Below are 14,774 nucleotides of genomic sequence, written 5' to 3' on the forward strand. Positions count from 1 at the left end.
AACACAAGGTACATGTAAATATTTCGTTTAGTGTTGTAACAAGTACATTAAATATTTTTCAGGCAGACCAATTTTTGTACTTCAGTTATCTTTATTTGGGGCAATGATCAACTATTTGGGATACTTTTTGTTTAATTGTGACTTGAAACTGTGACAGGTGGATTGAGTTGACTTTTCTTACCACAGTTGACAATATTGTTTTTCTATGAGAGTGACTCAATTTGTTCGTAACTGATTACTATAACCATGAACACAAGGTAATCATTTCGTTCAGTGTTGTAGAACTTTACAACATTAAATATTTTTCTGGCAAAACAATGGTTTTCTACTTTAGTTATCTTTATTTGGGGCAATGATCAACTTACCCCTATGTGGTACAACTTACCCCAGAGGTTGGATCAACTTACCCCATCAGGTGGGCAAGTTGAGCCATTTGGCCTCCGTTTTTTCAAAAGTCACAGTGACTTTCAGTGTGGGGATAGAAAGTAAGAACTAGCTACAAAATGTTTCCCAAGGATTAAATTAGAAGGCAAGATACTCATTTGTGCAAGATCATCAGTAAGTTCAGTCCTAACATTCCAAGAACAAAAACTGGCTCAACTTGCCCCACCTTCCCCTATTGTCCAAAATATCCACAACACTATATTGGATTGAACATAAATCTACATCAGCAATAAAACACAAAATACACCAAACAATCACATCCTGGGAGGGTATGCAATCTCTGCTCTTTCTTGTTTGCTTATGCGAGAGCTGAAGGTGTTGCTCTATTTATATGGCTTTGGCCAGTGAGAGCTAATCTCCCATATCGAGGAGTTTTTTCCGAGATCCTCTTTGCATCGGTATTCGGAATCCATGAAAATTATCCTCAGAATTTTTATTAAATGATCAAAAGAATCCCCACTCCGCTGGTGCCTTTGTTTCGGGTGGTGTCTGGCAACTCTCTTCGCTTTCTGGGTGGCACATCGTCCTGAAATTTGATGAGCATTTCCTCCAGATCGTCTTGGTCTCCTTCCCCCCCCCCAAGCGTGAGTTTAGTGGATTTGATGACCTCATTCGCTGTTCCACGGTCCGAGCCATCCTGCTTGACGAGGCTTCATTATACCTGCGGGCATCCCAGACAAGACAAAAAATGACGTGATTTCTTAAACGACGAAACTCCTCATGGAGATCGAGACAACAAAAGTGAAACTCCAACAACAAAAGATGTGTGTGTGTGTGTGTGTGTGTGTGTATATATGTGTGTGTGTCTCTTCCATAACTCCGAAGCCATAAAATGTATCAGCCCAAAACTCTGCATGCATCCGAAGGGAACTCCAAGGGGGGGCATGAATGAAAATTAAGTGTTTGGGTAAATAACCAGGTTGAACAAAGTATTTGATGGTTTCCATTCACAGGGATTTGTTGTAGCTGTGTCCAATAAGCTGACTGCTGTCGTAATCGAGGCAACACCGGTCAACGAGCGTATTATGAGGTGTGCACAGGTGTGCACTGTATCAAAGGAAGAGCAACACCTGTCATGATGCAACCAGCATCCTCAATTCAGGAATGAATCCCAGTCCAACATGAACTTGCTAATAACCACCAGGTGGTTGATCAAGGTTTACAAAGCGTGTTACTCCACCAATCCATTTTGAGACTTGTCCTGGTGAAAGTCACTGGTTTTGTTCATGAAACTCGCCTCAGGTTTACTGAAAGGGACCGCCATCTGAAAGGTAACAACAGAGCACCACCCAGACACACCACCACCATAACCTGACACATCAGAGTTGCCCCGTGCTTTACCTCCTGTCATCAAAGAATGGGGGTCCCTGAGGCTTTGGTCCAGTCACATCATCTGGTGAACTGTCGGGTTCATCGTACTTTTACTTGTGTTTTACGGGAGCCGGAGTTCAAATCTTGCCACATACCTCCTTGAAAAAGGTAACCCACCTGCAGGAGGACATCCGCAGACACAGTTGGGCACCAGATATGGATGGCTGTTGGCTCACGTGGAGCTCCTCCGCCCCTTGACGGGTTTTGTTTTTAATCCTGTTGGGTGTCCATATCCATACACCCTCCGAACCAGGACACCTGGTGGGGGAGTCGGTTTAGTCGGTGACAACCTGACCATGAAACAGGTTAGCACAGGTTTACATAGTACTTGCAGCAAGTGACAGGCATGACCTACAGGTTGTTAACTTCACGGACATACACGGCAGTCGACCTGTGCTGGGTTCCTGCCCACGTGGGCATTGGCGGGAATGAATCACGTGACTAGGCAGACAAACGCGCTCTCAGGTTGGATTCGGAACGCCCAGTTCCGCTGTTCTGGCAGGTCTCGAATTAACTAAACAGAATTTAATAATTTTCATTAATTCATAATAATATAAATTAATTAATAATTAAACAGAATTTAATAATAATTTAAAACGAATTTAATAATTTAATCAAATCAACAATGAATGGAAATCTCAATGGGAGTTTTCTCCACCAAGGGGAGATGGTGCCACGAGGTTCACCATTTGGTTCAATTCTCTGGGTCGTTCCCTGGCTCTCCCGAAGGGATCAGACAATCTTACATAAGCTGCGACTCGGACACTGTTCTCTCAACTTCTACCGACATCAGATATGACGTCACCCGACGCCGACGGGGTTGTGTGGCCGGTGTGAGGTTCCCGAGGATTTGGATCATGTTTTCTCTTTCTGCCCTCGGCATGAGGAGCTCAGATCGCGTCGACGTCGACCGCACACTGTCCGTCACGTGGGGATGACGTGGTGATCACGTGGTCAGGTCCACCCGATGTATTTCTCGGTCTAACTCAGAAGTATCCTCGATTCTGCAGATCAGTTTTAAGATTTATTAAAGGAACGGAGCAAGTAATATAATTATAAACCTCCAGTATCCATATCCGAGGTATTCAGGTGCGTGGCGTATATAGATCCTCGCGACGACTCTGAAAACACCAACAAATACTCATGAAAAATAGAAGAAGAAGAATTTATTAAAGACAAAGAACTTCCGGTTGAACTTCTCAACCTCGGACTGGAACTTCCTGTGACGAAGGTTCACGTGGTCTGATCGAAAGAGGTTTGTTCTGAGGTTGTCATTTTATTAATAATACTGAGAAATATCTGTGGAACGTTCATTTAAAGATAAAATAATTTCCTGTTCGTTGATGACGAGAAAGAAGGAAAGTTAAACGAGTTTATATTGAATGTGCGATGAGGTATTTGATTGTTCATTTAATGAGGTGTTTTTCACTCGTTTTGTTTCATTCACCACATTGTTTTATTTCACGTCATCACGAAACTTCCCACAACGATGATTAAACCTCTTTCTTCATTTTAACTACAAATCAGTCACAAAGTGTTTATAATTATCTTGTATATCCAATGTGACCTGTAAATGAGGAGGTGTAACTGTAACATTAACAAGGGTACGATGTACAATTTTATGTACAATTATGTATGTACGATGTACCGTAACGATGTACAATTATGTATGTACGATGTACCGTAACGATGTACAATTATGTATGTACGATGTACCGTAACGATGTACAATTATGTATGTACGATGTACCGTAACGATGTACAATTATGTATGTACGATGTACCGTAACGATGTACAATTATGTATGTACGATGTACCGTAACGATGTACAATTATGTATGTACGATGTACCGTAACGATGTACAATTATCTACTTTCCCTCTTCTGGTGGATATTTAACGTTCACAACCTAAATGTCGATGGAAAACCTGATTCGTAATCTCGAAATATCAAAAATGTCCTGTGGGTCTAAACTCTAAAATGTAACATTCCTGGTTTATCTTCCCACTGAGATTATATCCTTGCTTAAATTGGACTCAAGGAAATTAATCTGGAATTCCAGAACTGCGAGTCCGTGTCTGTGTTTGTCTCTGGCGTGCCGGTCTGTGTCTATCTCTGGCGTGCCGGTCTGTGTCTGTCTCTGCCGTGCCGGTCTGTGTCTGTGTCTGTGTCTATCTCTGGCGTACCCGTCTGTGTCTGTCTCTGCCATGCCGGTCTGTGTCTGTCTCTGGCGTGCTGGTCTGTGTCTGTCTCTGGCGTGCCGGTCTGTGTCTGTCTCTGGCGTGCCGGTCTGTGTCTGTCTCTGGCGTGCCGGTCTGTATCTGTCTCTGCCGTGCGAAGCGTACAACACCCAGCCTTCGATGTAGACGTCTCCCATCCAAGCACAAACCTAGTTTCTGGGATGACAGGATTATGCGTGTTGAACCTGAAAAGTTCAACTTCCAGGAAAGTGGAGACGCTTTGGAACGTGTGTGAGACAATTGCAGTGAGAGGAAAATAAAAAACATGTTTTATATGTCCATGTGTATTAAACAAGAGGAACTACTCTGACCCTGAACGCGACATGATGCTGATGTCGTTTTCGTAAATTATACCAACACATCAACTTCAGATTGGGAGAGCATCCATGTGGTACTCAGGTCTTTGAAGACGGATATTTTTGGTCACAAATACCTGGAATTAGATTGGCCGATCCAGCTTGCACCCTTATTATGGGCTCATCAGGATAACGTTATCCCAAATCAATATTTGTGGTGAACAAGCTGGATACGTTTACCGTTTAACTGGATATGTGATCAAATTGGATAAGATTATGACTCACAAAATATTCCAAACTGTGCAAAGAAAATAACATGTATAACCTTTCTGTGATTAACATGAGCTTTGTATCCCTGGCAGGTCATTTGTGAAATGGAGAGCTTCTTGGAATGGCTCCAATCACAAGGACTGAGAGCAGAAACAGCCCAAGCAGTGATCGAAAAGCTTGGAATTGAGAATCAGAAGGTTATTCGAGCTTGTACTGAGTCGGATCCATTGCGGGACGAGCTCCTCTCTCTCGCCAAAGAGAAATTTCAATTTGCAATGTATGCTGACTTCTGTAAATTTATGAATTCTTTTTCGAAGCCGCAAGATGTCCAGATTGCAGGTTCTTCTCTTTTGGGAAGCATTTTCGTCAACTTGGAGAATGTTATTCGGGAACTTTCCAGTTTCTGTGAAAAGATTTTCGCATCCCAAAATGTGCAGCTGGACCACGATTCTGGTTTCTGTCGAATCGGGCTCGGTGATTTCTGCAGTCTCCAATTTCAGGATGATGGATCAACACCCAAATCTGGTAGGTGACGTATTTTTATGCCTCCGTCGACCAAGTCAAAGGTCAAAGTCTGTAATATGTCTGTAAAGTGTAACTTGAGAATGGCGAAAGTGATCCAATTTAAACTTGTTACAGACATGCATAATGATGTAAGGATTAACTGATTAGATTTTGGAGTCCTCAGGTCAAAGAACAGAGGTCATGTCAGGTAAAAATGTGATTACTTGAGAACAGCTGAATTGATTTGTAGCAAACTTCGTACAAGTATTATAATGATGTAATAATATGGGCAGATGCATATCGGTCGATGTCGTGATGTCGAAGAGTGTCATTCTAGTTTAAATGTAACGCAGCATGTCAAGAAGTAACCTTTATTGGTTCACAGTTATCAAACAGAGTGACCACTATATTCGCCATGGGTGTGTGTGTGTGTGTCTGTGTGTCTGTCTGTCTGTCCGCAGCATAACTACCCGATGATATCATCCGATCTTGATGAAACTTTGGTGGGAGGTTGATATCATGATCTAGTTGTGTCCTGCCTAGAGTGGGCGTATTGCGCCCATTGTGGGCGGAGCAACGCCCGAAAAAGTCGTCTTTTTAGGGGGTAATCGAGTTCAAGCTACATCTTCTCCGAGGGAGTTGGTGGAATCTGACAGGGGTTTTGGTATTTGGTTAGGCCAATGTCACGTGTCCAGCCGCATTCTAGCTCGATTTTTCATTTTTGTCACAAGGTCACGAATTCTAGGAAAGTGGATTTTTGATGGTTTTCCATTGTTCGCTTCCTGATAGGGTGAAATGTCGTACATGATCTTATATTATCACATACATCATGAAATACAAGTTTTCCAACAAATTTCAGAATCTTCGACCTTTGACCTTTGAAAGTCACAAAGGTCACATTTTCAAAGTTGTCGGAATCTAACCAAATTTTCGGTATTGTGTGGCTAGCTAACCTCATAACTGATTATACATTATTAGTCCCCAACCGGTGTACACCGAAGGGGACGATAGCTTTGCACGCCGTCAGTCAGTCTGTCAGTCGTCGTGAAGTTCGAACTTGATCTGTAACTTATCATGAGGAAACCATGTGCTAAGTTTGAAATCATTAGCATTAAGCATTTAGAAAAAAAAGTCCGGTAAACTGTTCTTTGCGTGATGGACTGACAGACTGACTATAAAAAGCATCTAAAGGTGCGGCTGCGCGCCCCTACTCCGAGCCCGAAACTGCTGCGGGTGACCACCCCTACTACGCGACGCACCGCGTGGCCGCTGAACCTCCTGCAGGTGACCACCCCTACTACGCGACGCACCGCGTGGCCGCTGAACCTCCTGCGGGTGACCACCCCTACTACACGACGCACCGCGTGGCCGCGGAACCTCCTGCGGGTGACCACCCCTACTCCGAGGGGTGCCTCGTGGCGGCCGCCACGCCACGCCCACCTCCGCCGCCGCGGAAAAAACCGCAAGCCTGGTGCCGGTTTCACACCAAGTTCGGCCACGAGGCTCGGCAGTGTCGCCCGCCGTGCTCATTCGGCAGGTCGGGAAACGCCCAGGCCGGCCCTCGGTAGTGGCACTGAGCGCCGGCCGTTCAAACAGCCTACTGTTCATAACGGACACCTTGTCCGGGCGCCGTTACCTGTGCGACACGGGAGCGCAGGTGAGTGTCGTTCCCGCCGGTACGTCCGACAAGCAAACCGCGGGCTGGGGCCCCGCGCTGCTTGCTGCCAACGGTACGTCCATACGCACATACGGAAAACGCTGCCTCTCTCTGCGGTTCGGAGGGCAGGTTTTCCGGTGGTCGTTCGTCACTGCCGACGTGCGCATGGCACTGCTTGGCGCGGACTTCCTGTGTGCAAATGGGCTGTTGGTGGACGTAAAGCACAGAAGGCTCGTCCAGGCCGAGATGTTCAGCTCGCTCGCTTGCGCGCTGCCCGGCTCGCCGAGCGGCTTGCTGAGCGGTTCGGTTCCGGCCAGGTTGATCTGTACGCTTCCGGCAGTGGACGAATTCACCCACCTCCTCGCCGGCTTCCCGGCCCTCACGCGGCCCACCTTCTCAGCGGGGGCCGTGAAGCATGGGGTGGAACACCACATCCCCACCGCCGGGCCACCGGTCTACGCCCGGGCACGCCGCCTCGAGCCGACGAAGCTCGCTGTAGCTAAAGCGGAGTTCGCTACGCTGGAGCGGCTCGGCATCGTGCGGCGCTCTGAGAGTGTTTGGGCGTCGCCGCTCCACATCGTGCCAAAGCCCGGCGGGGGATGGCGACCGTGCGGGGACTACCGGCGCCTCAACGACGCCACCACCCCCGACCGCTACCCCGTCCCCCACATTCAGGACTTCACCCGGTTGGCGGGCATGTCCTTCTTTTCAAAGGTGGACCTCATACGCGGCTACCATCAGGTCCCCGTCAGGCCGGAGGACATCCCGAAGACGGCCGTCATCACGCCATTCGGACTTTTCGAATTTCTTCGGATGCCCTTCAGGTTGAAGAATGCGGCTCAGGCGTTCCAGCGACTAATGGACAGCGTCTTGCGCGACTTGGATTTCGTGTATGTCTACCTGGACGACATCCTCGTCACCAGCGCGTCCCGCGAAGAGCACCTCCACCATCTCCGCACGCTCTTCGAACGCCTGGGCCAGCATGGCCTCATCGTGAACCCTGCCAAGTGCCGGTTCGGCGTCGCCGACATCGACTTTTTGGGGCACTGCGTCACCAGGCACGGGGCCGTCCCCCTACCGGCCAAGGTGGAGGCGGTGAAGGGGTTTCCGCGCCCCCGCACGATCAAGGGGCTCCAGGAGTTCCTGGGCATGGTAAACTTTTACCATCGGTTCCTGCCCCGCATCGCCCAGCTCCTGCGCCCCCTGCACGAGGCCCTCTGAGGGAAGCCGGGCAAAGGTGACGTTACCTGGACCGAGCAGATGGACGCGGCGTTCGCGGGCGCGAAGCTCGCCTTGGCTAACGCCACCATGCTCGCGCACCCGGCGCCCCGATGCACCGATCGCCCTCACCACCGACGCCTCGGACTACGCGGTGGGCGCGGTGCACGAGCAATGGGTGCGTGGTGCCTGGCAACCGCTGGCGTTCTTCAGCCGGCAGCTTCGCCCCCGCCCGAACGCCGTTATAGTACCTTCGACCACGAGTTGCTCGGGCTTCACTTGGCGGTCAGGCACTTCCGCCATCTGCTCGAGGGCCGTGCGTTCACGGCCTTCGTCGACCATAAGCCACTGGTCTTCGCGATGGGCAAGGTCACCGAGCCGTGGCCAGCCCGGCAGCAGCGTCACCTCTCGGCCGTGTCCGAATATACGACGGACATCTGGCACGTCACGGGGAAGGACAACCCGGTGGCGGATTGCCTTTCCCGGTCCGTCGCCCACGCAGTCCACCTCGGCATCAACAATGCCCGGATGGCGGCGGACCAGGCCGCCGACCGCGGCGTCCAGGCCTTGCGGACCACCGTCATGGGCCTCCGCGTCACCGAGGTGCCGTTCGACGGCGCGGGCACGGCCCTCTTGTGCGACGTCTCCCTCGGGCGGCCTCGCCCCATCGTGCCCGCGGGCTGGCAGCTCCAGGTTTTTGACGCCATCCACGGTCTGTCCCACCCGGGCACGAAGGCCTCCCAGAGGCTGGTCGCCGACAAGTTTGTCTGGCATGGCCTCCGGAAGGCCGTCCGCGGCTGGACCAGGACGTGCCTCGTGTGCCAGCGCGCGAAGGTGCACCGACACACCCAGGCCCCATTGGCCCCGTTTACGGTGCCGGAACGTAGGTTCGACCACGTTCACGTGGACCTGGTGGGACCTCTGCCCCCCTCGCAGGGTTTCACCCATGTCCTCACAATGGTGGACCGCACCACCCGGTGGCCGGAGGCCGTGCCTTTGGCGGCGGCGGACGTCGCGCAGGCGTTCATCGCCACCTGGGTCGCCCGGTTCGGCGCCCCCTCGGACATCTCGTCCGACCGCGGCCCCCAGTTCACCTCGGAGCTCTGGGGGGCGGTCGCGCGGGGGCTCGGGGTCCAGCTGCACAGAACCACGGCCTACCACCCCCAGGCCAACGGCCTGTGCGAGCGGTTCTACCGCTCGTTGAAGGCCGCGCTCCGGGCCACCCTCCGCGACGGCGGCTGGGTCGACAGGCTCCCCTGGGTCCTGCTGGGCCTCCAGACGGCGCCCAAGGACGACCTGCGCGCATCCGCGGCGGAGTTGGTCTTCGGACAACCGCTGCGGGTGCCGGGCGAGTTCCTCCCCGACCCCACGGCACCATGGTCCGCGGCGCAGGAGCGCTCCGTGCTGCAGGAGACAGCCCGGAGGTTCGCCCCGGTGCCGACGGCGCACCACGGGCACCCACCTACCCACCTACGCACGTCGCCACGGAGCTTCACACCGCGGAGTACGTCTTCGTCCGGCACGACGCCCACCGGACACCACTGCGGCCCCCGTACGATGGGCCTTTCCGCGTGCTGGAGACCGGGGTGAAACATTTCACCTTGGACATCGGCGGTACTCCCGACCGCGTCTCAGTGGATCGCCTCAAGCCGGCCCACCTCGACATGGACCACCCACCGCCGGTGGCTCGGCCCCCGCGTCGGGGCCGCCCCCCTGCAGGCGGACCCCCGGCACCGCCCAGCCCCGCCGGCATGCCGCCCCCCGGTCCTGCACCCATCCCGGGTGCAGCAGGAGGCATCCCAGCTGGCATCCCTGCACCCCGGACGTCGCCAGTCGCCAGAGGGCGCTTCGGCCGGGTCATCCGTTTGCCCCGCAAACTGGCCCTCCAGGTGCGCGGGAATTCTGGGGGGGGCGCGTGTGGCGGACACGAAAGCTCACTGGCGTGATGGCATCATTCCGCGCACCAAGTGGGCGTCGGCCACGCCCGTGGGGTAGGCGTGGCCTCGGGATATACATGGGGCTCGCAGCCCCGAGCTCCTCAGTGCTACAGTAGGGCTCTTTCAATAAAGACTCTTTTGATTTACCGCGTTGTCCGCTTCCTCCTTGGTAAGCAAGTAGCGCGCGTAGCACCGCGCTTCAATATCACCTTTATCTATCAATAGTGTTGAAATTAAGATCAAATAGCTGTATGTTGAAATATGTTGAAAAAGTCAAAACTTTACATGGGGTGTACTTACTTTTTCAAGTGACTGTATACACATCGATCATTGATCGTGAACCGGAAAATATAATAAATTATTGATATTTAGCGACTCGAAAGGTTCTTTATCAACAACGTATTTTCTCGTGCTACAGGTGACCTGTCTGCAAGGTGTATAAATCGAAGTCCCAAGTGCGAATCACAGGTGAGCCCGTCCTGAGCTAATTAGCGATTGGGAACGATTCAGAACCTGTGGGTAAATAACCCTTGGTAATTTCCCCAACAGACGACAGACTGCCGGGAGGGGACGTGTATTGCAGCGCAATACTCAGAATGCTTGTTTTCTATCATTTCAATGTCATTGACCTTCGTTTTGACATTTGAAGGTCACAAAGGTCAAATTTTCAAAGTTGTCGGAATCAAACCGAATTTTCGAAATAAACCGAAGAATACCGCTCGCTCGTGAACCATCGTCGTCTCCTGACTTGTGTTCTGATTATTTTTTTTATTTTTTTTTACCTCTGCAACCAAAGGTGTACGGAGGTTATGTTTTCACCCCTGTCTCTGTTTGTTTCTTGTCAAACAAACATTTTTTGACAAGTATGTTGATCACTCCGGTTTGTGTGTTTGTACGTGAGCGGACAGACAAACACACAAACCGGAGTGATCAACATACTTGTCAAAAAATGTTTTTTTGACAAGAAACAAACAGACACAATTTTAAATCGTTCTTCACGAAACTTCACCAAATGGTAGAGTTGGTGCTCTAACAGAAACCGATTTATTTTTGAGGTCGAAGGTCAAAAGTCAACAAAGGCCAAAGATCAACCACTTTTTTTCAAATTTCTAAAGTCCTCAATTGTCATCTGATTGACTTGAAATTTGAATGGGATATGCACATCAGCTGACTGAATTCAACCTCCATCTATTTTCAAGGTCAACATCAGGCAAAGGTCAACACCTAACAACCTTTACAAACCTCTAAAATCTTCAATTTTCATCTGATTTACTTGAATTTGCATGGCATTTTCATGTCAGCTTGCTGAATTCAACCACCAACTATTTTTGAAATCGGTGTCGGCCAAAATGTCAAAATAGGCCAGATTTCTAAAATTTTCAATTTTCATCCGAATTAACGTAAAATTTGAAGTCTATTCACATATCAGGTCACTGAATTCAACCACCAATTATTTTTGAGGTCAAAAAGATACTCCACTGAATGCCATTCCATTTTATTATATTGTATTATTAGAGACATGCACACACAACAGGCATTTTAAGGCCATTTTCCCTGCTGTAGTAGGGGTTAGCCTTTCGAGCCCCATGACAATCTTCTCCAACAGTTGTTTTTGTTGTGGAGAGGATTCTTGAGAAAGTATATGGAGGGTTTTCCAGACGGTGCTTTCGGAGAGACATGGTGAGGGTGTGAGATTTGTCATGATTGAACGACATGCGAGAGGATTTTCCAGAGCATCGGAAAGATCATTAATTCAGATCAGAAAAAGCACAGGGCCCAGAACACTGTCTTGAGGAATAGAAGGGGAACAAACACCAGAAACAGATTTGACCAGACGACTGCAGGATTTGGAGGAAGGTGACAGGTTTGAGAGTTCAGTCTTGAGAGTAGAGAGCCGGATACTTTGTTATCTTTTGCCAAGTGTCGCTCTATGATTGATTTTTCGCTCATATGATTCATTTTTCACTCTGCGAATGATTGTTTGTTTGTCTGAACAAGATATCTGAAAAAATTGTGGACGGATTTGGACGACATTTGACAGAGAGGCAGCGTTATGTGACAAGGATGAAATGATTAGATTTTGGGGAGATCCGAATCCGGATCCGGCTTGTAGAATTTTAAAAGTGATTCTTCACCATTTGAAGATGGGGCCAAAACCGATATACAGCACGATATCTCAAAATGTTATGAACGGATTTGGACTAAACTTGGTGGACAGGTTGGGTGTGTGACAAGGACGAATCGATTCGATTTGGGTGAAGATCTGAATATGGTTTCGGATAAGAGAAATATATTCTTTTTAAGTGATTCTTCACTCTTGAGAGATCAGGTGAAAAGCGATATTTGAAAATATTTTAAACATGATATTTTAAAAAGTTGTGGATGAGTCATGGCAAAACTTGGGGGATGAGTTGTTTTGGTGACAAGAACAAACCGATTGGATTTTCGTTCATGTCCGAATCCAGATCCAGCCTATCAGTGGGACACAAAACATAAACTGTTCAGCCTGGCGGACGTGCATTGCATTCAGAAAGTATTCAGACCCCTTCACTTTTTCACATTTTGTTATGTTGCAGCCTTATGCTGAAATCGTTTAAATTCATTTTTTTCCCTCATAAATCTACACTCAATACCTCAGAATCACAAAGAGAAGACAGGATTTTAGAAAGTTTTGCAAATTTATTAAAAAGAAAAAACTGAAATATCACATTGACATAAGTATTCAGACCCTTTGTGATGACACTTGAAATTTAGCTCAGGTGCCTCCCATTTCTCTTGATCATCTTTGAGATGTTTCTACACCTTGATTGGAGTCAACCTGTGGTAAATTCAATTGATTGGACATGATTTGGAAAGGCACACACCTGTCTATATACGGTCTCATAGCTGACAATGCATATCGGAGCAAAAACCAAGCCATGAGGTCGAAGGAACTGCCTGCAGAGCTCAGAGACAGGATTGTGTCGAGGCACAGATCTGGGGAAGCCTCCAAAAAAAATTCTGCTGCATTGAAGGTTCCTAAGAGCACAGTGGCCTCCATAATTCTTAAATGGAAGAAGTTGGGAACAACGAGGACTCTTCCTCGAGCTGGCCGCCCGGCCAAACTGAGCAATCGGGGGAGAAGGGCCTTGGTAAGAGAGGTGACCAAGAACCCGATGGTCACTCTGGCTGAGCTCCAGAGATCCTGTGTGGAGATGGGAGAAACTTCCAGAAGGACAACCATCACTGCAACACTCCACCGATCTGGGCTTTATGGCAGAGTGGCCAGACGGAAGCCTCTCCTCAGTGAAAGACACATGAAAGCCCGCTTGGAGTTTGCAAAAAAGCACCGAAAGGACTCTCAAACTGTGAGAAACAAGATTCTGTGGTCTGATGAAACCAAGATTGAACTGTTTGGCCTCAATGCTAAGCATCATGTCTGGAGGAACCAGGCACTGCTCATCACCTGCCCAATACCATCCCAACGGTGAAGCATGGTGGTGGCAGCATCATGCTGTGGGGGTGTTTTTCAGCAGCAGGGACTGGGGGACTGGTCAGGGTTGAGGGAACAATGAACGGAGCAAAGTACAGAGATATCCTTAATGAAAACCTGAAACAGAGCGCTCAGGACCTCAGACTGGGCCGAAGGTTCACCTTCCAACAGGACAATGACCCGAAGCACACAGCCAAGACAACGCAGAAGTGGCTTCGGGACAACTCTGTGAAGGTCATTGAGTGGCCCAGCCAGAGCCTTGACTTGAACCCAATCGAACATCTCTGAAGAGACCTGAAAATGGCTGTCCACCAACGGTCCCCATCCAACATGACAGAGCTTGAGAGGATCTGCAGAGAAGAATGGCAGAAAATCCCGCGACTCATTTGGACTGACATCTGTCAATTTCCCGACCCGGATCTCAGTTAACGGTATCTCTTCTTGACTTGGTTATGACTAACTTCTCTGCAAATGTCTGCTGTTCTTCTTCTCCAATCAGTTCATATGATCATATGCTTGTTAAAGTGGACATCTCTGGGCCATATTCAGAGAGCCTCCTCATCACTGATGTCTAGCATTTCACTCAGGCCGACTGGCGAGGTTTTCACCAGCCACCGAACATCTTTTTTCTTTTCTTTTTTTTTCTTCTTTTTTTGCACACAGAATCGAGGCTCGTGAAAGAGCTAACATTTATCACACAAACAAACCAAACAGACAAACAAGCAAAGTACGTATATAAAAAGGGGAGCGGTAGACAAGATGGGGAGAGAAGGGGAAGCACATAAACACAACATTTGAGAGCAGAGACTTCGGGAATGTGTGGGTGGGAGAGGGCTTGGGGGGGAGGCGGCGTGGGAAGGGGGATGGGGGGAGGGGTGGGAGAAGTATAAACACCAGGACACCAAGGACTTCCAGGAAAGAAGTTGGTATTTCAAAAAAGTGGATTTGGGGTGAAATTAGCGGGGGTAGAAAAGATCAAGGTTTTGGATGGGGGAAGATGAGAGTTGGTGGTGAACAGCTGTTTCAAAGACCTGGAGGGAGGAGTGGGATTGAAGAGTGAGGGAGTTTGTTCCAGAGGCAGGAGAAAAGAGGAATGAAGGAGAGAAGGTGAGCAGAGAATCTTGATTTTGGCAGTTTAACCACAAGAGGGTTGCAGGCAGATCTTGTGCGACCTGTCGGAATATTTGGGGGACAGAGCCCAGAGAGAGCTGGGGGAGCAAGGCCAGAGAGGAGTCGGTAGAAGACAGAAAGACCACCATCCTGCCTGCAGTGAGTAAATGAAAGGCCCTCGGAGGTCGCTTCATCGCGGGAGATTCCAACGATTCTGAACGCTTTGGTTTCAACAGCGTGAAGACGAGCTTGGT

At 49.3% G+C, this 14,774-nt stretch overlaps 1 protein-coding gene and 1 long non-coding RNA gene across 3 annotated transcripts in view; one reads left to right on the forward strand and one right to left on the reverse strand.

The window, feature by feature from the left end:
• Window positions 1-321: 321 nt before the first annotated feature.
• LOC137428766 (uncharacterized) lies at window positions 322-2,206 on the reverse strand. 2 transcript variants are annotated; one of them, XR_013623424.1, is made up of 3 exons: window positions 2,195-2,206; window positions 1,933-2,073; window positions 322-1,105 (listed from the first exon to the last, which is right to left on the reverse strand). It is a non-coding gene; the product is annotated as an uncharacterized LOC137428766 (long non-coding RNA). The 2 variants fall into 2 exon arrangements; XR_010984730.2 differs by lacking the exon at window positions 2,195-2,206 and having other exon boundaries at window positions 1,933-2,124.
• An 810-nt stretch (window positions 2,207-3,016) lies between these two features.
• The window catches only part of LOC137427880 (uncharacterized), a 45,064-nt gene continuing 33,306 nt past the window's right edge, over window positions 3,017-14,774 (forward strand). Inside the window, exons 1-2 of the mRNA XM_068117678.2 lie at window positions 3,017-3,070; window positions 4,715-5,147. Of these exons, the coding sequence (XP_067973779.2) occupies window positions 4,727-5,147 (421 nt within the window). The 5' untranslated portion in view covers window positions 3,017-3,070; window positions 4,715-4,726. The remainder of the gene's footprint in view (window positions 3,071-4,714; window positions 5,148-14,774) is intronic.

The sequence above is a fragment of the Myxine glutinosa genome, chromosome 5 (genome assembly GCF_964187855.1).
Source record: "Myxine glutinosa chromosome 5, kmMyxGlut1.1, whole genome shotgun sequence".
Taxonomy (NCBI): domain Eukaryota; kingdom Metazoa; phylum Chordata; class Myxini; order Myxiniformes; family Myxinidae; genus Myxine; species Myxine glutinosa.